Source organism: Rhineura floridana, chromosome 3, assembly GCF_030035675.1.
Source record: "Rhineura floridana isolate rRhiFlo1 chromosome 3, rRhiFlo1.hap2, whole genome shotgun sequence".
In the NCBI taxonomy this organism is placed as follows: Eukaryota; Metazoa; Chordata; class Lepidosauria; order Squamata; family Rhineuridae; genus Rhineura; species Rhineura floridana.
The window spans coordinates 190,172,695-190,193,125 of NC_084482.1; the positions used below are offsets into that span (position 1 = coordinate 190,172,695).

Below are 20,431 nucleotides of genomic sequence, written 5' to 3' on the forward strand. Positions count from 1 at the left end.
CTCCGCTAGGTCTTATTGGTGTTGCAAGGGGGGGGGGGCTTTCCATGCTGGAGTCTCAAAAGCTGGCCTTGCTTAAATGGAGTGGCTCTGTCAGTGTGAAATCAGCGTCAGCTAGAATGTGCTATTGGCTGCTTTTCCGCGTTCTATTTTCATGCTAACAAAAATAGCACAATTTGTGGATTGAAGGGTCATCTTGCATACATTTAGACTGTAATCGTATACACACCTACCTGGAAGTAAGCTCCGTTCAAAACAATGCGACCTACTTCTGAGTAGACAAATATAGGATTGCACTGTAGAGTTTGATTTAAATTGTCACACACTACATTCCACTGCCATTTAACTCCCATCTTGTCTCCTCCTTTACTTCCATGGGTGTATATACCTGACAACTGTTTGCGTGTCCCTGATAACTCCATGCATATGATCAGCTCAGGAGAGCATGGTCCAGTAGAGCATGGTCCAGTAGAGCTAATGGGCTACTCCCTCACCAACCTCAGTCTGCTCTCTGCCAACCTTCACCTGCTTGCCTTCTTACAGCTAGTCCAGAGGGTGATACTGTACTGGCTTTCAGGTTCCTCCTCTCAACAGTGAAGAGGAAGAGAATAAAGTTAAAATTAGTTGACTCTGCCTGTCATTGGCTCTGACTCCACCTACTGTTGGCTTCCAGCCTTACACCCTACCAGTCCCAATGGACACCAGCCACCACTGGATAAAGTCTGTGGAAATTATGGCATAATAAAAATGTTTTAAGTCTTTAAGCTACCACCAGACTCTGTTGTTTCTGTAGAATTGTTGTGCATCAGGGTGGATAAAATCAGTGGATTTATTTTTTAAAAAACTGGATTTTAAATTTATTTTTTAATTAATAAAATAGTAAATTTCTGATTCACTTCTATCTAACATTCTAAACCTACACTTACAGTCTCATAAAAATGAATTAATGGCTTTATCACACTCACACACATTGAGTTACCTACCAGTCAAACATGGGCATTCATTTCAGTTTTTTTATCCCATGAAATGGTTCTGCCCAGCCTAACTACAAAGTCTTGCTTCTTGGAAATCCTGGACTTCCAGTTTCTGTTTCTCTGACTAAAGTGACATGTGCAAAGACATGGGCTGGATGAGAATGGGATTGTTGTTCTGAGTTTATGTGGTGGTGGAGCTGGGCAACACAAGGCGAGGGAATAAGGACACAGACAGTATAGAAAAGGACAGCTGGAAGAAAAGTAGAAAGGAACAGTGGAGAGGCCTGAAAAGAAACAAGGGAAGACTTTATCATACAGACTCAGCTTCCATTTTCTATATCTCACACACACACACACACACACACTTTTGCCACAGAAGAACTGTCATGGCTTCTGGGCATAAGAGAGACCCTACCTGGGGATATTTTGAAGAAATTCCTTTCCTGGGCAAAAAAGGAAAACATGAAAAGTTTAAATAGTGGAAGAAGTAGATGCGGGGCCTAGTTGCAAAAATGATTAAATATCATAATGAAACCTGCTTGTTGGGAGAAAATGATGTGGATGAAGATGTGGATATGTCTGAAGAACAATGTAGATCAACTGGTTAGTAAATTGAATAATTCACTTTGTAATTCATTATAGGAATGGATCATTCGTCAAGACTCTCTGTGCCTTTTAGTGTTAGTGTTATGACAAGCTGTTTGCTGTGTAGGATGTTCAATAGACAAAAAAAGCTTAGCTCATTATGGCTTGTTTAATCAGTTAACTAGGTTTAGGTTTAGAATCTGTAACCCAAGTTTACAAGTTAAACCTAAGTTTAACTGCATCTTTTTTTGTACAAAAAGATGCAGTTAAAGGTTGCTACAGGGTGTCATTTTCTTATTTTTTATTACATAACGTGCATTTTATTTTGGAACATCGTAGCAGACCATAATGGTGATGCCATAAGTCTATGTCCTGTGTTACCTCAGCATAGCTTCCCTAGGGAACTCCATTCCATTCTATAATTGTTTTTGAAAAAAACAAACATCTACAACTTGACACAGGCAATATTATGTACTATGTCCTAAATTAATAAAAATCAAGTTATCAAACAATTACACAAAATGTATCTTCATAAAATGCCATACTGAGTGTTTAATGTGTTTTAGTAATCATATTTGCCCCATTGTTTAAGAAATACGTGAACTATAAGTGACAAAGTTGATTTAAATCAAGGATTTCTGTTGGTGATTTCAATCATGATTTCAATCAATTATTTAAATTGCTTTGATTTAAATCAATCCACCCTGTTGTGCATTCAAGCCAGAAATACAAATTATTTATGAATTATTATTTATTAATTCAATTTATTAGTCACATGCCACATAGGCATCTCCAAGTGACCTATAAGGTGTGGATTTGGGGCCTTCTACATAATAGCTCAGATGTTCTGGTCAGGGATTCTAGAATCTTCTCCCCCCCCCCAGCCCACCCACCATTCTCCTCTTTACTTACTTGAACCAGTGGGAGAAGATCTGCAGCGCAGTGCTTGCACTTGGGGTATGTGATGCACCTTCTTCACTGTGAGCACACTACACTCAGAGTTATTACTTACTGATAGGCAAAAAAACCTTGCAGTTTACGAATGTACCTATAGCCAACAGATCTATCAAACTTTAAAAAGCAGGGAAATTGGGCAGCTACAGTGAGTGGTAGCAACACCTGCCATCTCCAAAGACGGAGAATTACATTTTTGTATGTTTGTTGATGTTCTTCTTACTTTGCTTCTTTCCTGTGTTACTACTGTTTCTACAGAGAATTTAACTTAGAACATTCTATTTCTTTCATTATTCGTTCTAGAAATCTGTGTCAAATTTATTTTTATTAATTTCAAAGCCTTTTTATTGGTCGATGTCATATGATGGTGAAGACAGCCTTTTGTGTTTCAAACTGGATGTTATGTTATGTTTCTATTTTGGGTCCGTTAACAGTTGAATCTGAAACTGCAGTTTGATGTAAAATTAGACTGATTACAATATGTTGCTGCTTATGCAATGAATCTAGCTGTTGGAAAAAAACAAACTTGACCTGCCCAAGATGCATGTTTTCAGCCTGCTGTGCTTAAACCACGTCACTTAAGGAAAGGTGGGCATGGTCAATTGAAAACATAGAGCACACCTAGAAATTTGCTAGAATATATTTCACCTCCGACAGTTTTATCTTGTGCAAACTGAGATACTCCTCAAGTCCATTGGAGACTATTCTGCAGAATAGTCAGTGCCATTATTCCACAATTGTTTTTGGAGGTTTTTTAGTGTGAATTTTGCAAAGTGTTGCTGTACTTCACATATTCACAGAAACAGAAGCAAAAGAAAACAATTTACTATAGGAAACTTCACTAAAATTGCAAAGTAAATCAAACATATTTAAAGTGACCATCTGAACCATATCAACTGTCTTAATAATGTTGCTTCCTCCCTGTTCAAACAAGATCAGCACAGCACATGTCTTGTTTCTGTTATTTGGGCTGACTGCAGGTGTTACCACCACTGACCATATGCTCAGAGGCACGTTACCAAATTCTCCCAAGCTACACAGGATGTGGATTGGACTGTGAAAGACCAACCCAAATTGTGTTTGCATTTTTACAAACGTGTAGGGCAGTACAATATCTCAGAGAGGAAGTCAGGTCTCCTGCTCCCCTGGTGCATTCACTATAGCTGCCCAATTTCGCTGCTTTTTAAGTTTGATAGAAATATTTGTTGGCTATAGGTACGTTCTTAAACTGCAATGGTTTCTTTGCCTATTAGTGAATTTCTCTGGGAGGTAAGAAATGGGATCCTGTGCAAGTTTGCTGAGAATGGATAGATAATTTGGATGTTTATTGAGTTCAGTGGGATTTACTCCCCTGCAATCATGCTTAGGATAGGTGAAACTGACCACGAGGGAGGGAGGGACGGAGGGCTTGAGTGGGTAGGGGAAAAGGAAGAGAGGAGGAGAGGAAGAAGGGAGGAGGAAAGAAGAGGGGGAAGGAGAGGAGTGAGGGGGAGGGGGGAATGGCAGGTCTGATCATTTGCATGCTTATTGAGTTCAATTGGATTTACTCCTGTGCAATCATTTATTTTATTTTATTTTATTTTATTTATTGCACTTTTAGACCGCCCTATAGCAACAGGCTCTCAGGGCAGTGTACAACAAGATAAAACCAGCGAATGTGAATACGACATATAAATATAAAACACATTAAAAACAGATACAACAAAATTAATAAAAATTACAATTAATTAACTATAACATTAAAATTAAAACAAGACTAAAATGCCTGGGCAAAGAGGTAGGTCTTTACCTGGCGCCGAAAAGATATCAAAGAAGGCGCCAGGCGTATCTCATCAGGGAGGGCATTCCATAATTCGGGGGCCACCACCGAGAAGGCCCTAGATCTTGTTATTGCTCTCTGGGCCTCCTTGTGAGTTGGAACCCGGAGAAGGGCCTTCGACGTCGAGCGCAGCGAACGGGTAGGTTCATAGTGGGAGAGGCTTAAAATAGGCTGACCATGGAGGAGGGGACAAAAGAGGGAAGGAGGAAGGGAGGGGAGGGGATTGGAGGGGGAGGGACGGGGTAAAAGGGAGGGGATAGCAGGGAGGAGGGGAGGGCTGGGCTGAACATTTGCATGCTTTTTGAACTCAGTGGGATTTATTTCTGTGCAATCATGCTTAGGATGGGTGAAATTGATGAGGGGGAGAGGCAGGGAAAGGAGAGGAAGAGGAAGGGGAGGAGATTGGGTTTCCAAAAGGAAAACACTGTGAACAGTATCATTGCTTTTCAGGGTTTCCCCCACCTTTTTATTCTACAGCAGACACATGTTGTCTCTCACCCAAATTTAAATCAAAGCTGTCCCTGGCCACATCCACACTAGACCTTTATTTCACTTTAGACAGTCATGGCTTCCCCCAAAGAATCCTGGGAAGTGTAGTTAGTGAAGGGTGCTGAGAGTTGCTAGGAGACGCCTTCTTCCCTTCATAGAGTTTCATTCAGAGCAGCTGACTGTTAAACCACTCCACTGGAGCTCTGTCAAGGGAATAGGAGTCTCCTCTCAGCACCCTTCACAAACTTCACTTTCCGGAATTCTTTGGGGAAAGCCATGACTGTCTAAAGTGAAATCAAAGTCTGGTGTGGGTGTGGCCACCTGCAGGGCCAGTCCCAAAGGGCAGCCAGTTCAGGTCCTGGCCGAGGGCCCCCGGAGCACAGAGGCCCCTGAGGGTGGGGGAGGAGTAGCGCTCCTTTTCGGAAATCTGCAGAAGAGTAGCTGCCGTGGATCGCAGAGAGGGAGCTTCTTCCACCTGCCCACCTCTCCTATCTTTTGAGGCTGCGTGGGCTGTGCACACAGGACTGCCATTAACCAAGATGGCAGCCAAGGTTTCCCTAAGGGGCTGAAGACTCTGGTGCCATCTTGATTGATGGCAGCGATGCATGCGCGTAGCAGCCCGCGCAGCTGCAAAAGACAGGAGAGACGGAGCCAGCAAACGGGCGGGCGGAAAAACTCCCTCCCTGTGAGAGACAGGTAGGTGCGTGCACATGCACGTGCATATGTTTGAGCATGTGCATGTGTGTGTGAGCGCGTGCTTGCACTGGGGCCCAGGGCAAGCTGGGGCCCAAAGGCCCCGGCCTGTCTGAATCTGGCCCTGGCCACCTGGTTAGCCAAGCCAAACAGCTGTGAGTCTGGCTTTTAGAACAATGACAATTGGTCTTACTGAGCATGCCAGACGTTATAATAACTTCAATGTTAAATTTCTTAAATTAATTAAAAATCAGCCATGCATTTTTTAAACTTTTAAACTGCAGAAGATGAAGGTCAGAGTATGGGGCAAGGTCAGTAATAGGAATACAGGTACTCTGTGAACATGGCTTTTAATTAATTTCAACAAATTATGAGACTACCGACAGAGAAAAGTCCAACAGAAGTTTGGATTTTTTTTCTGTTTCACACTTTAAACTCTCGATTCTCTCTGTGTGTTTTGTGTATCACCATGAAAACTCAGAGGGTTGTTAAGCAAGCGTTTCTGAGTTCAGGACTATATGTTTTGTAAGTTTTTGTTTTGAAATGTGCTTATGGGAAGCATCAGAATGGCATGGAGGGTATTTTCAATTTAACATTGCAGCATACAAAAAATCCATGCTGGCTATAGTAAGTATACAGCCACTCTTGTGGCTGTATAATGCAGGTTAATGAATGGAGAGATGGGGTTTTATTGGAAATCCTGTTGTTTTCAATAATATGTAGGTGGAGAGGCAGACAGTGCATGATCCCTGCCAAGCAGTAAACAGTGTATGGCCAGTTCCCCTCACAGTCATTTCAAAGCACAAACAAATCTGGTATGATCCAATTATTAATCTCTATAGAACTTTTTTTTTTAAAATGATACCAATCACGGTTTTCTAAAACAGTGTTCTTCAACTTTGGGTCAACTACAACTCCATGATCCTTTAACCAGTGGCTAAGGTGGTTGGGGATGATGGGAGTTGTAGTCCAAGAACATCTGGGAACCCAAATTCAATAACAGTGTTCTAAAAAGGGGAGGCGATACACCTTGAAGCACTGCCCAGACAGGGAAAGGAGAGCTTTCTGACTATCACATGGACAAGCCAATCAGTTTTCTGCATAACTGGCATTTGCTGAAAACAGGAAGAATTGGGTGCTCCTGAGCTCAGTTCTCTGCGGAAGATTATATGCCTGGCCAAAAAGGGGACCGATACAGATTCATATAGATTCACCACTCAAACTATGCCCAACTGCAAGCAACCTAACAATAATAGGCTATGTATGGATCAATAGCCTGACTTAGATTAAAGCCGCTCCTCAGGAACTCCCAGGCAGCTCAGACAATATTATTGCCCAACAAGTGTACCAGGGTATGCTATGGCTGAACCCTGGAACCTGGTTTTAGTACTACAGATCAGTTCTGCAAGTAACAATGGAGATGAGCATATGCAAAGTGCCTTTACCCGAGCACCAAATAACTACAACCAACCCTGCATATCTGGAAGCAGGAGTTCCATGCAGGAGGATGCTACTTCTAGGGAGGCTTCAATTCTGTCACCGCTAATTTTAGGAATCAAACATCAGGTGTGCCTTTTTCTATTCTCCCAGCCACATGCTGGGTTGAAAGGATGGGATAAATTTTAAGGCCCTGAGATGGAGCTGTCAAGGTAGGAATTTTGAGCAAACATCAGCAGAATGAACAGGAGGCAGTGGTGGGTGGTGCCCACTGGTCTGGTAGTACATAAGGGAGGGAGATCAACAGTGGGTGGAGCCAGAGCCAATGACAGGCAGAACCAACCAATTCCACGTTTGTCCCCCCTCCCTGCTGAGTTCTACAAGGACAACCCTGACTGAGCCTAAGAAGGAGGAAGCTGATAGGCCATGCCACCTCCTGGACGGGCTGTCAGTCACAAGGCAGGGAGGTGAGAGCTAGCTGGAGGCAGGCTGAGGCTGGTAGGGCAGTGCCTCATTTGCCCTCGTGGACCTGCCTCTATTGGCAGGAGGCCTCCCAAAGACAGTCATCTTACCATGTTTTGAAGACACCTCTGCCGTCAGACCATTAAGTCCACATTCTAAAATTACCACTGTGCGCCTGCTAGTGTTCAAGGGATGGCTGGGGGAAGAGAAGGAAGGAGGCAAAGCTGCGGAAGGATAGGGAGAAACCACTAGTGAGGCGAGTGGATGGGTGGGAAGGAGAGAAGAGCTTACACTTGGTAGATTGTCTGCTTTCCATGCAGAAGGTCCCAGGTTCAATCTCCGGCCTCTCCAGCTAGGGCTGGCAGACACTCCTGTCTCAAATCCTGGAGAGCCAGTCAGTCTAGACCAGTGTTCTTCAACCTTGGGACCCAGAGGCTGTTGGACTACAACCCCCATAATTCTCAGCCAGTTTAGCCAATGGTCACAGATGATGGGAGTTGTGGTCCCACAATATCTGGGGAGCCAAGACTGAAGAACACTGGTTTAGGCAACACTGTGCTAGATGGACCAATGGTCTGACTTGGTATAAGGCATCTTCCTGTGTTCCTTCCTATAAGCAGCAGAAGCAGCAAGGACTTTGGCTTTCCATCATGGGGAGATATGTGCATACAATTCTTCACTTGAAGAACTTTGGGCAATGCTGCAAAAATGGAAGTGTAGAGAATAGGAGTTATGGCTATATAACAATGCATCCTTTGCTGCAATTCATTTGTTTATTTTGCGTTACCCGTCATATTCTTTGCTATGTTCACATTCTGTTCTTGGTTTGTTTCCTGTACAAACACACACAGTTCCATTTTCTTTGAATTAGTGGGCCATTCTTTGTGGTTGCAGTATTTTTTTATTTCACTTTAAAGGAAACTCCAGTTATACATGGGCCCTACAGACACAGACAAAATAGTTTTGCTGATGCGGTGTGTCAAAATCAAAGGTGTCTTAGGGCACCTTAAGACATCTCCATGAGATCAGGAAGTTCAGATTCCGTGAGAGTCAGAAACAAACAAAGGTGTCTGTTGGGGTGGGGGTTTTGAGGAATAGGTGAACATGCTCACAAAAATCTTAAGAGGAAGGAGGTGGGAGGGAAAACCAGATATGAATGTAACATGGGGAAATGGCTGGGCTGAAATATATGTCCAGATAAGCTGAAAGGACATCATGGTAAGGTTAGTACCTGTTTTACAAGATACTAACTTTCACATTACGAAGGGTGGAATCGGAGCACTAATCAGGTCAGGGCATGGGATGAGATATGAAATGTGCAAGACTGTCAGAATTTCTGCTTAAAAACCTGCAAAAGCCAGAAGGGCTGTGGGTAAACACAGACAACATTTTTAGAGCAGCAGGATCACTCTCGACGCACTAAGGTGGCGGTGTGTCCTGCTTTGCAGAGGACAATCCTCTGTTTGAAGGAGTCTTCTAATCGAAGGTCTGTGCAGTCCAAATGTGGTTTAAAGAACCACAGGAAAGGAGAGCAGCAGGGGCCCTGAAGTTGCCCATCAACAGTTGGCACCTGGATGACAGGCTGAGCAGGTACACAGGTGACCTGGTCCCAGTCCTTTCCACTATTGGTGAGATGTGTTGCAGTTCTATTTAAATTACAGTAATTATTTTTAAATTTGCATCTATACCTATACATTAGCAAATGCAAACTGAATGCAAATCTGTGTGCTCTTTTTGGGCGATGCATAAGCAGCCATCCTAGGATGTGTTCCTTACTGTCTTCCATTCCCCTCCAAGGTGGAGCTGTGCAAAAAAAAAAAATGATTCTGCAAGTTTGAAGCAGGAGGCCCCTGATCTGTGTGCAGTGCTGATTGATGGGCCTGCCCATGATGTCACTCAGAACAGAAGCCTTATCTCAGAATAATTTTGCACTTCTAACAGTGTGGCAAGAAATGCCATGGATGCATAAATGCAAACACGTTCCTGCGACACTTTAAAAATAAAAAGGTTAAGGTGAACTGCTTGCCTGAATTGCACTGGGGCGGGAAGGGGACAAAGCCAGCTTCCAATATTCTGGCATACGCATCTGTCAACTCAGTTGTGAAGGCAGAAGGGAGCCAGGCTCACCCCATGGCAAAGGATGGCTGTGCTCATTTTTAAACTGATACATTGGCCCCAAGTGGCGGTTAGTGGAAAGAAACCCCATAGAACTGTTTTGCAGAGGTGGGTAAGAGGAGATCTCGGCAGAATCAAAACACTATCCTGGTTCTTATGAGGCAGGCTGCTAAGGCCTCATCCTTCAGGGAGTAAGGGCCAGACTAGACTGGATGTTAATTTCATTAATGCAATTCATGTGCATGTGTTTCGTCAAATAAGCAGCTCTGGGACCCACAAGGGTGGGATGGGGAGGGGAAGTGAAACTCTCTTTCTCCCCCACCTCTCCCAACAAAATTTGCCCTTCTGAAGCATCTGCTTGCACTTTAAGGGAAATAGCAGCTTCAGAGAGGAGTTTTGTTTATTTATTTATTATTTTATTTATGAGATTTACATCCCACCCTTCCTCACAGGAGGAGTCCAGGGCGGCAGTTTTGGTTGGACCTGGCAAGGAGTGAAAAAGTTAAACTCTCCATCTATATCCCAGCTTTGTCCCAGGGCTGCTTAGGCTTCCTCGAGGCCAGTGCTGTAGTGGTAACTTTTGAAGTTCAGGAGCTCATCGTGACAGCCCCTATAGCCACACCCCCAAGGACAGTAAAGGGGAAAAAAGCAGGGAGTTGTGTTAATCCATTATATAAGCTGGCCTCATCTTCTGACATCCCCTGTGCTAATATGTCACAACCAATAGTAAACCCCGAAAGTCTCACTATTGCCTCATTCACTTGCCAGAGCGAGGAGAGTCTGTCAGTTATTCCGACCCTCCTGCAGATAAGGAAATTGCTCCTGCTTGGAGGAAATTCCCAGAGCTACACTCCTCCTTGTCTATTACACCACTGCTTGCTTACATAAAAAACATGCGCATTAATTTAATGCATGCGTAACATCATGCCTAGTTTGGCCCTAGGGTCACATCCACACCATACATTTAAAGCACATGGCTTCCCCAAAGAATCCTGGGACCTGTAGTTTACCCCTCAGCATCCTTAAGAAACTACAATTCCCAGGGTTCTTTGGGGGAAGCCAAGTACTTTAAATGTATGGTGTAGATGTGACCTGAGATTCCATTTTGAGTATGTTGTTCTTCTAAACCACAGCTGGCATTGGCAGAGAGCAGCAGGGTCAAACCAAGCTTGTACTAGGTATTGAGCCAGGGATGCTGAAGACATTTCTCAGCTGCTGCCCTTCTTTCTGGGGCATATTCCAGCATTGGCAGAAGAAAACCGGTAAATGGAGCTGCCTGTTGCTTTGGCCAGCTGTATTTATCAGTGAGGATATGGCACAGGCTGTAGGGGGAGATCCAGGACATCCTCAGGAGAGCACCTGCCAAACAAGAGAGAAAAGAACAGTTGCATCATGTTCTGTAAACCTGTTTTTGTTTTACAGATTTGTATTTCACAGTTGCACCAGGCAACTACAGAATTTTGTACTGAACTTGGGCTAGAATGTGCTATGGAGGGCATATAATACAACCTTCTACATGTGTGCTGTCTCCTATATCCACCACCCGCTCTCCCCCCAAAAAAGTCTCACTTGGTCTGTTGAAAAATGTTGATGCCTGCTTCCAGAGCAAAGCAATTTTGGGGGGAATTCTGCCCAGGAGTTCAATGATCCGAGCCACGTGATCTGAAATGGTAGAAAGCTCTTGTTAGATGTTTCACTGCATAGCTTCTCTTATAAAATAGGGTTTCAGAAGACAGTCTGGATTCTGACCTACCATCATCTCTGGAAAAATGCTGTCCAGCCTGGGGATCAAAGAGATGTTCTCCAGTTGCCAGTTCAAAAGCCTACAAGATGACACAGCCCTGAGTCAGTGAACTATGAGCCAGTTCAGATATTAAATCCAATACAGGGCACACAGAAATGAAAGCTGTGTATTTGAACTTCCACTTCTAATGTAGCTTGTGATGCAGAAGCTTACAGGCATTCCACCTGTGGTGAGATCTGCATTCTCCAGAGGTTATGTGAACCTCAGGAATCTTATTGCTTGAGAAGTGGCTAACAGAAACTGTGAGGCCCTGTGTTTCCCCAAGCCCAGTTTCTTTTGAAGGTCTTAAAACTCCCTGTCTTTGTCTGCATGGCAGAGTTTTGAGTGGGCTAGGGCTGTTGCACAGTTTCTATGGACAAGGATCTTAAGACCTGTGATGGAGGTCTTTGGCAATGTCACTTCTCAAAAGGCTAAAAGAATATCAGTTTCATTTGAGAAGCCATTCAGCTGTGTACACACCATACATTTAAAGCACATGACTTTTGCCCAAGAATCCTGCCAACTGTAGTTTGTTAAGGGTGCTGGGAATTGTGGGTCTGTGAGGAGTAAATGGCAGTGCGCAGGATTCTTTGGGGAAAGCCATGTGCTTTAAATGTATGGTGTGTATGCAGCCTTAGTTGGAGCTCTGATTTCTTCTCTTTCTAGGGTCTTGCACAAATAAGACAATTTGTCTATGCAGTAGCCCCGTTTCACAATAGCTTTAAGCAATACTCCAGGGGTGGGGAGCTTGTAGCCGGTCAAATGTTGTTGAACTCTTAAGTCCCATCAGCCTCAGCCAGTATGGCCAATGATCAGGGAGATGATAGTCCAACAACATCTAGAGAGCCATGGATTTTCCATCTCTGCTATATACTATAAGCAGTACTCTGCATCATAAACGTCTTACTGTGAGTCTATGACAATGGCAAAGATGTTGTGAGATTGTGGGGGAGAAGCCTGAAGACAGAGCCTAGACATAAAGGTTAAATATTATTTCAAAAGAAAGGGATGAGCCTCTTAGCCTTGCTGCAGCTTCTATAAGCATGTCCAAAATATGAAACTACTTTCAAATCTGTTTAGCTGCCATGGGTCCAAACCAAAAAATCTGAGACAGGGGGAGCTGACCCATTAGAAGTACCCAAGGGTGCAGCCAAGGGCTGAGTTTGCTAAATCAGAACAAAACACAGCTTATCTGCCCTATCAATCTGGCAAATATTTCAGTTTATTCAAATGTTTAATATAAGGTTGCAGTCCTATACCAGCTTACCTGGGAGTGAATCCCATTGAACTTAAGTATAGGGTTGCATTGTAGTTCTGGTAGATAGTTCTTAAACATAAGAACATAAGAACATAAGAAGAGCCTGCTGGATCAGGCCAGTGGCCCATCTAGTCCAGTATCCTGTTCTCACAGTGGCCAACCAGGTGCCTGGGGGAAGCCCACAAGCAGGACCCGAGTGCAAGAACACTCTACCCTCCTGAGGCTTCCGGCAACTGGTTTTCAGAAGCATGCTGCCTCTGACTAGGGTGGCAGAGCACAGCCATCACGGCTAGTAGCCATTGATAGCCCTGTCCTCCATGAATTTGTCTAATCTTCTTTTAAAACCATCCAAGCTGGTGGCCATTACTGCATCTTGTGGGAGCAAATTCCATAGTTTAACTATGCGCTGAGTAAAGAAGTACTTCCTTTTGTCTGTCCTGAATCTTCCAACATTCAGCTTCTTTGAATGTCCACGAGTTCTAGTATTATGAGAGAGGGAGAAGAACTTTTCTCTATCCACTTTCTCAATGCCATGCATAATTTTATACACTTCTATCATGTCTCCTCTGACCCGCCTTTTCTCTAAACTAAAAAGCCCCAAATGCTGCAACCTTTCCTCATAAGGGAGTCGCTCCATCCCGTTGATCATTCTGGTTGCCCTCTTCTGAACCTTTTCCAACTCTATAATATCCTTTTTGAGATGAGGCGGCCAGAACTGTACACAGTATTCCAAATGCGGTCGCACCATAGATTTATACAACGGCATTATGATATCGGCTGTTTTATTTTCAATACCTTTCCTAATTATTGCTAGCATGGAATTTGCCTTTTTCACAGCTGCCGCACACTGGGTCGACATTTTCATCGTGCTGTCCACTACAACCCCGAGGTCTCTCTCCTGGTCGGTCACTGCCAGTTCAGACCCCATGAGCGTATATGTGAAATTAAGATTTTTTGCTCCAATATGCATAATTTTACACTTGTTTATATTGAATTGCATTTGCCATTTTTCCGCCCATTCACTCAGTTTGGAGAGGTCTTTTTGGAGCTCTTCGCAATCCCTTTTTGTTTTAACAACCCTGAACAATTTAGTGTCGTCAGCAAACTTGGCCACTTCACTGCTCACTCCTAATTCTAGGTCATTAATGAACAAGTTGAAAAGTACAGGTCCCAATACCGATCCTTGAGGGACTCCACTTTCTACAGCCCTCCATTGGGAGAACTGTCCGTTTATTCCTACTCTCTGCTTTCTGCTTCTTAACCAATTCCTTATCCACAAGAGGACCTCTCCTCTTATTCCATGACTGCTAAGCTTCCTCAGAAGCCTTTGGTGAGGTACCTTGTCAAACGCTTTTTGAAAGTCTAAGTACACTATGTCCACTGGATCACCTCTATCTATATGCTTGTTGACACTCTCAAAGAATTCTAATAGGTTACTGAGACAGGACTTTCCCTTGCAGAAGCCATGCTGGCTCTGCTTCAGCAAGGCTTGTTCTTCTATGTGCTTAGTTAATCTAGCTTTAATAATACTTTCTACCAGTTTTCCAGGGACAGAAGTTAAGCTAACTGGCCTGTAATTTCCGGGATCCCCTGTGGATCCCTTTTTGAAGATTGGCGTTACATTTGCCACTTTCCAGTCCTCAGGCATGGAGGAGGACCCAAGGGACAAGTTACATATTTTAGTTAGCAGATCAGCAATTTCACCTTTGAGTTCTTTGAGAACTCTCGGGTGGATGCCATCCGGGCCCGGTGATTTGTCAGTTTTTATATTGTCCATTAAGCTTAGAACTTCCTCTCTTGTTACCACTATTTGTCTCAGTTCCTCAGAATCCCTTCCTGCAAATGTTAGTTCAGGTTCAGGGATCTGCCCTATATCTTCCACTGTGAAGACAGATGTAAAGAATTCATTTAGCTTCTCTGCAATCTCCTTATCGTTCTTTAGTACACCTTTGACTCCCTTATCATCCAAGGGTCCAATTGTCTCCCTAGATGGTCTCCTGCTTTGAATGTATTTATAGAATTTTTTGTTGTTGGTTTTTATGTTCTTAGCATTAGTTCAGACCTAAGGTCTTTCAAACAGACCTTACAAGACGTTAGAGTGGAGCTATCTACCTGCATGGGTTTAAGCATTCACTTCTTAACTAGATCTTGTGTCAGCAAGCTAAGCAGGAAACATCTAGTTTCAAATTTACTAGGTAGAATAGTGCATTCTATCGTTCAATCTTAAAACATGACAATAAGAATTATGCTAAATGTTTTTGCTTTTAGAATACACTTAGCAATTTGTTCAGAATGATATCAATATTAAAATATATATCCTTTGTTTTTCAACTATTTTCATGATAAGTAAACTAATGGAGGCAAAAGGGTGGAAATATTGAAAGCAAGGGTGAGACACCTGAATCTCCTGACAGGTATGTGTGTCTACGGTCAAATCTTAATTATGGTTGAGATCAAAGTTGCCTCCAGACTGTCAGTATTTTGTGGGAGGGATTCAAGCACATACCATAAATTTAGGTTTTCACATTTAAAGTGGATTAAAACTCTCTGTCACTCTACTGCAAGAAAACTACTTTAAAACAACAACAGACTTTTTGCAGTTGGCAAAGTGACAGGGAAATGCACTGAAGAGTGTGGGATAGATGAATGATTAATGGGAACACATGTAAATATCCCAGAAACAAATCAGGATGAATTATCATTGTTGCATAAAAAGGTAAAGGTGTCCCCGCACTTACAGTGCGAGTCGTTTCCGACTCTCAGGGTGATGTCTTGCGACATTTACTAGGCAGACCGTATATATGGGGTGGGATTGCCAGTTCCTTCCCTGGCCTTTCTTTACCCCCCCCCAGCATATGCCGGTTGCATAACCACCCTGTAAACAAATAAAAAAAATGCTCAGTAAAGACCAGACATAGTGTAACCACCATGTAAGCTTTGTGCAAGCAAATCAGGATGAATGCTAAATAAACAGATCATCCGGAAGAGCCCCAAGGCTAAGAGATCAGTCAGTTCCTATATCTGGGAGCCCTGTTCTTATCTTCCACATGCTACTGTAAACAGATGGTTTGGATTCTTAAGGCAAACATCATCATCACTGCAATTGCTGGTGGAGTGTGTCCCTACCAAGCACGCTGCGCTCCAGATATCAGCTGGGGTGCTGTAATCTAATCCAAGAAGGACCTCCAGGGCTCTGTAGGGCTGGGTCTGGATCTTCTTGGAGAAAGGCTTGTACTAGAACAGAAGAAAGCAGCAATGAGTAGACTGAGAATAAGTTCCTAAATGTACCTCTAGATATGCTGGTGGCCTAAAACTGTGGCAAATACTTGAGGGGTTTAATAATGCACAGGATAAAGAGGGCCCACAAGCTTGGCTGTGGGATATTCAAATGGCAAGTGAAATTATCAGGGTTGGAGAATCTTTGTTGCAAAGATCAGAAAGGCTGGTGTTTTTAGGTTAGACCAAAAAAGAAAAGATGACTAAAGCGGCAATCCTAACCCCACTTACCAGGGAGTAAGCCCCACTGAATTCAATAGGACTTACTTCCAAGTAGACATGGTTAAGATTGCACTGCTCAAAGGAAGCATACCTCCAAATATAGCAGTTGTTGGGGAACAACAGCTTCCTGCCCTGTTTGTGGGCTGCCCAGCAGCATCTGATTGGTCACTGTAGAAAACAGAGTGCTGGACTGGAGGGGTATTTGGACAGAACCAATAGAGCATTTCTTATGTATTCATGCCTGTTCTTTCCAGATGTGCACTGCTGCCTCTTCCCCAGCTTAAAAGACTAGTGGCAAAACCACACCAAGGTATGGGACCTGCAGCACCCACTGGAGTGGCGTACTCTCATATTTGCACTGGGCTTATTTACTTGTGGCCAAAGATGGGCCAATCTGTCAAATTTCTTAACCTCAGTTCTCCACATTTCCATCTCAGTTTGCAAATCAATCAGTCAATAAAAAATTAAGCCCATCAGCATTTTAGTATGAATTTTCTCCTAATATACACATTTTGGTATGCAATTTTCCTTAATATACACATTTTTGCAAGCAGTTCTTGTATTGATTTTAGATTGCATTATTTTTGTACTATATTGTGTCATTTACTGTATTTCTTATGTTATTGTATTGCCATGTTCACCGCCCAGAGAGCTATTGCTAGTCGGGCGGTATATAAATTTAATAAATAATAATAATAATAATAAATAATATAGTGCACTTTAATGGAGAGTATTGTACTAACAGGCAGCAATTGCAAGAGCAAAAAGAAGGGGGGTGGGTGGGAATCAGGAAAGCTGCCCATAAAGGCAAAAGCTGGCACAAAACTCACAGTCCAGCATGCACTTCCCAGGTCTGCGATTTTCACTCCCATTTTCATGAGATTGCAGCAATCCAAGAAAGCAGCCATGTCATCCTCTGGATGGAACAAACACAAGAAAATAAGCTCCAGTGATAGAAAACCCCAGGTTTTATCCCTTGTAACTTGGACAAGTCCTTGAAGGTTCAGACTAACGTCCTCAAGCTGCACCAACTGAAACTCATCCAAGAAATCGGGACAAGGCTATGCTCTGGATACCTCGCTTGATTCACCTGCTATAACACTGGAGTCTAAGTCCTGGTGGATGCTAAAGATTTTATCCTGGAAGTGCCTAGCAAATTCATTACAGCGGGCCTCAGATGGTTCTACCATGTCCCTGGGGCCAGAGTGTAATAGCCCCTGGACAATTCTGAAGAGCTTTGCTGGGCGGCACCTCCTGCCCTAGAACTGCATTTATCAGTTGCCGTTCCACCAAGGAAGAGTGGTGACAAAGTAGGTGTCCTCCATTGGCTTGCCTCGAACCAACGGCCATTTGGCTCTTCCTATCTCAGGGCTGCCTCCTGCAGTGACCATTCCATCTCATCATTACACAGCTTCGTTATGTAACAGTACGACATAGTGGTAACATGCAGGTGGGCTGTTTTCATCTGTGGCCCTGGGGTTATGGAATGCACTCCCTGCTGGAATACAAGAAGTCCCATCTGTACTGGGATTCTGCTGGCTTTTGAAGACACACCTGTTTACTGAAGCGTTCCCTTAATCTCCCCACCTGCTTTAATTGTTGTGCTGTTTTAATGGGATTGTTTTATTGTGTAATTTAATTATAGATCTTTCTATTTAAATCTTTGGGTAACTGTTTTTTATCATTTATAAATGGCCTATTTTGGCATTAAGCAATAAAATAATATGGAAGAGTTAGTACCTGAATTTGCTGCTTTTCCTCTCATATTATGCCTCTCGACTGGCTCTCCAGGTGTTGTTGGACTGCAACTCTCATCAGCCCCAGACAGCATAGCCTAATGATCAGGGACAATGGGAGATGGAATCCAGTAGCATCTGGAGTGCCACAGGTTCCCCATCCCTGCAGAAGGCCATTCTTTTAGACTGCAAACACCACCTTAAGTGCTTCAGCTGAAAGGTGATATATAAATGTAGTGAATAAATAAATCCCTCCTGCCTAAGTGGAGGTTCCTGGGATTGAACCCAGACCTTTATGCATCTAAAGCTGTACTCTACCACTGAGCTATGGCCATATCCCCAAGAGTTAGCTTAGTAGGCACAATTCAGAAACGGAAAATGAATGCACAAAGTGGTACTGAGGAAATGGAATGTGGGCATTTTGGTAGCATATCCCATTCTCGCTATAAAGGTCTCAGAGTAGATTTCTAACTCATCACAATGCCAGGAGAAGTAGGTCATACTGAAAGGGGGCCAACCAAGGTCACCCAGTGAAATCAGTAGCAGAGGACAGTGTGACTTGAGCCAAGGTTCTCCACATCTTGTCACTGCAGCACACTGGCTCTCATTGCCTAAAGGAGAGGGTGGGAACTTCAGGCCTGGGGCCAAATGCAGTCCTCCAGGTCTCTCAGTCAAGCCACACACCCTTTCCCCAGGCCACACCCCCTCACTGGCTCAGCTCTGCACCCTCCCTGAGTGCTTTTTTTCTGGCTGGAATGTGTCCTTGAACTGCGGTAATGCTTCTGGCTTGCTGGATGGAGAAGTGCATGGCTGTAATGTTATGTAGCCTACTATATAAAGTAAGTGTCAGATCCATTGCTCCACCCACGCTTGCCTCTGGCCCTGGTCACCTCTGGGATGCGGCCCCTGGAAGGGTACCCATGAGGAAATGCAGCCCTTGGACTGAAAAATGTTCCCCACCCCTGGCCTAAAGTGACCAGATAGGGAGCCCACTTAGTTCCTGGGTGAACATGCTCTCATTCCAAGCAAACTTTGCAGCTTTCCCCCCTGCACGGTGCACCTGGCCTCTTTGGCTTGGCTCCTGCGCCGTGTTCCAAGGAAACCATGCTGTGCAGAAGCGTCTGCAGACTTTCTTCTGTGACATGCAGCAGGATGTTCTCCGGTTTGATATCTGTGTGGATGATGCGACATTCCTTGTGCAAGAAATGCAAGCCTTGGAGTACCTGCAGGAAGCAGAGGCAATCAGTGCCCCAAAGCCCAGTCACAGGAGTGTTGCAGAGCCCTTCGACCAGCTTCATCCTCCAGCAGCCACTAGCGTTGACCTGACATCCAGTCAAGTCCATTTTAATAGCCCAACCACGATTATGTCTTCTTAAGCAGTTGGCAGACCTGGAGGATCATAAAGCTGCCAGTTTGGGGATGCAGGAATCAGCTGAGCTCTTATTGCACACGTTTATGATATCCTGGGACAGGCTTGGGCACCAAGATGTCCTCCAGCGAGTGGTGGTTGCATTTGTAGCGTATTGCACATGTGCTCTTGCTGGAGGTTGTGCACTGTGAATGCACTCCCGCGTGTTGATCATTGTGGGGGATTCAAGAGGTTGAATGGGAATTTCGAGGCTCTGAGGCTGAAGTTCAGCCTAAAAAAGGCTACCATGGACTGGCTGTGCTCAGGCCTCAGGAAGGAATAGGAATAATAATAATAATAAACTTTAATTTATAAGCCGCCTATCTGGCCAATGGCCACTCTAGGCGGCGAACAATAAAACACGATAAAATACAATAATAAATATAGTCAGTACAGTACAATACAAAGTTTACAGTATGATAGATTTATCAACATTTTAGTTCAAGGCTGATTCACCTTAGAGGTCTCAAAGGTTGCGAAGGCCTGATTAAACAGCCAAGTCTTCAGGCCCCGGCGAAATATATCCAGGGAAGGGGCATGACGAAGATCTATTGGGAGGGAGTTCCAGAGCGAGGGGGCCGCCACAGAGAAAGCTCTCTCTCGAGTCCTCACCAACCTAGCCACTTTAGTTGGTGGGACTGAGAGAAGGCCCTGCGTGGCAGATCTTGTAGGGCGGCTCAATTTGTGACGGTGGAGGCGCTCCATCAGGTATACTGGGCCGACACCGTACAGGGCTTTAAAGGTTAATACCAACACCTTGAATTGAGCCCGGAAAGCAACTGGAAGCCAGTGTAGATTGTAGAGCACTGGAGTAATATGATCATAACGGCGGCTATTCGTAAGTAAACGAGCCGCCGTATTTTGTACCAGCTGTAATTTCCAGACTGTTTTCAAGGGTAACCCCACGTAGAGCGCATTGCAGTAATCTAAACGAGAGGTGACCAGAGCGTGTACTACGAGTGGGAGCTGATGTACAGGAAGGTAGGGTTGCAGCCTTCGTATGAGACGCAATTGACCCCAAGCTGCTCGGCACACCGATGAAATCTGGGCCTCCATAGTCAGCCCGGAGTCAAGGATCACCCCAAGACTGCGGACCTGGTCTTTCAGGGGTAATCTTACCCCATTAAGTATCAGGTCGATGTTTCCCAACCTTCCCTTGTCTCCCACGAGCAGTACTTCAGTTTTAGCAGGATTCAGCTTTAGCCTGTTTCTTCCCATCCATC

The 20,431-nt window shown here is 44.1% G+C and overlaps 1 protein-coding gene across 1 annotated transcript in view; it reads right to left on the reverse strand.

Annotated features, from left to right (window-relative positions):
* Positions 1 to 8,174: 8,174 nt before the first annotated feature.
* The window catches only part of LOC133382394 (SRSF protein kinase 2-like), a 39,665-nt gene continuing 27,408 nt past the window's right edge, over positions 8,175 to 20,431 (reverse strand). Inside the window, exons 7-12 of the mRNA XM_061622100.1 lie at positions 18,861 to 19,023; positions 16,895 to 16,980; positions 15,693 to 15,800; positions 11,279 to 11,348; positions 11,095 to 11,187; positions 8,175 to 10,884 (exon numbers count right to left, since the gene is read on the reverse strand). Of these exons, the coding sequence (XP_061478084.1) occupies positions 10,700 to 10,884; positions 11,095 to 11,187; positions 11,279 to 11,348; positions 15,693 to 15,800; positions 16,895 to 16,980; positions 18,861 to 19,023 (705 nt within the window). The 3' untranslated portion in view covers positions 8,175 to 10,699. The remainder of the gene's footprint in view (positions 10,885 to 11,094; positions 11,188 to 11,278; positions 11,349 to 15,692; positions 15,801 to 16,894; positions 16,981 to 18,860; positions 19,024 to 20,431) is intronic.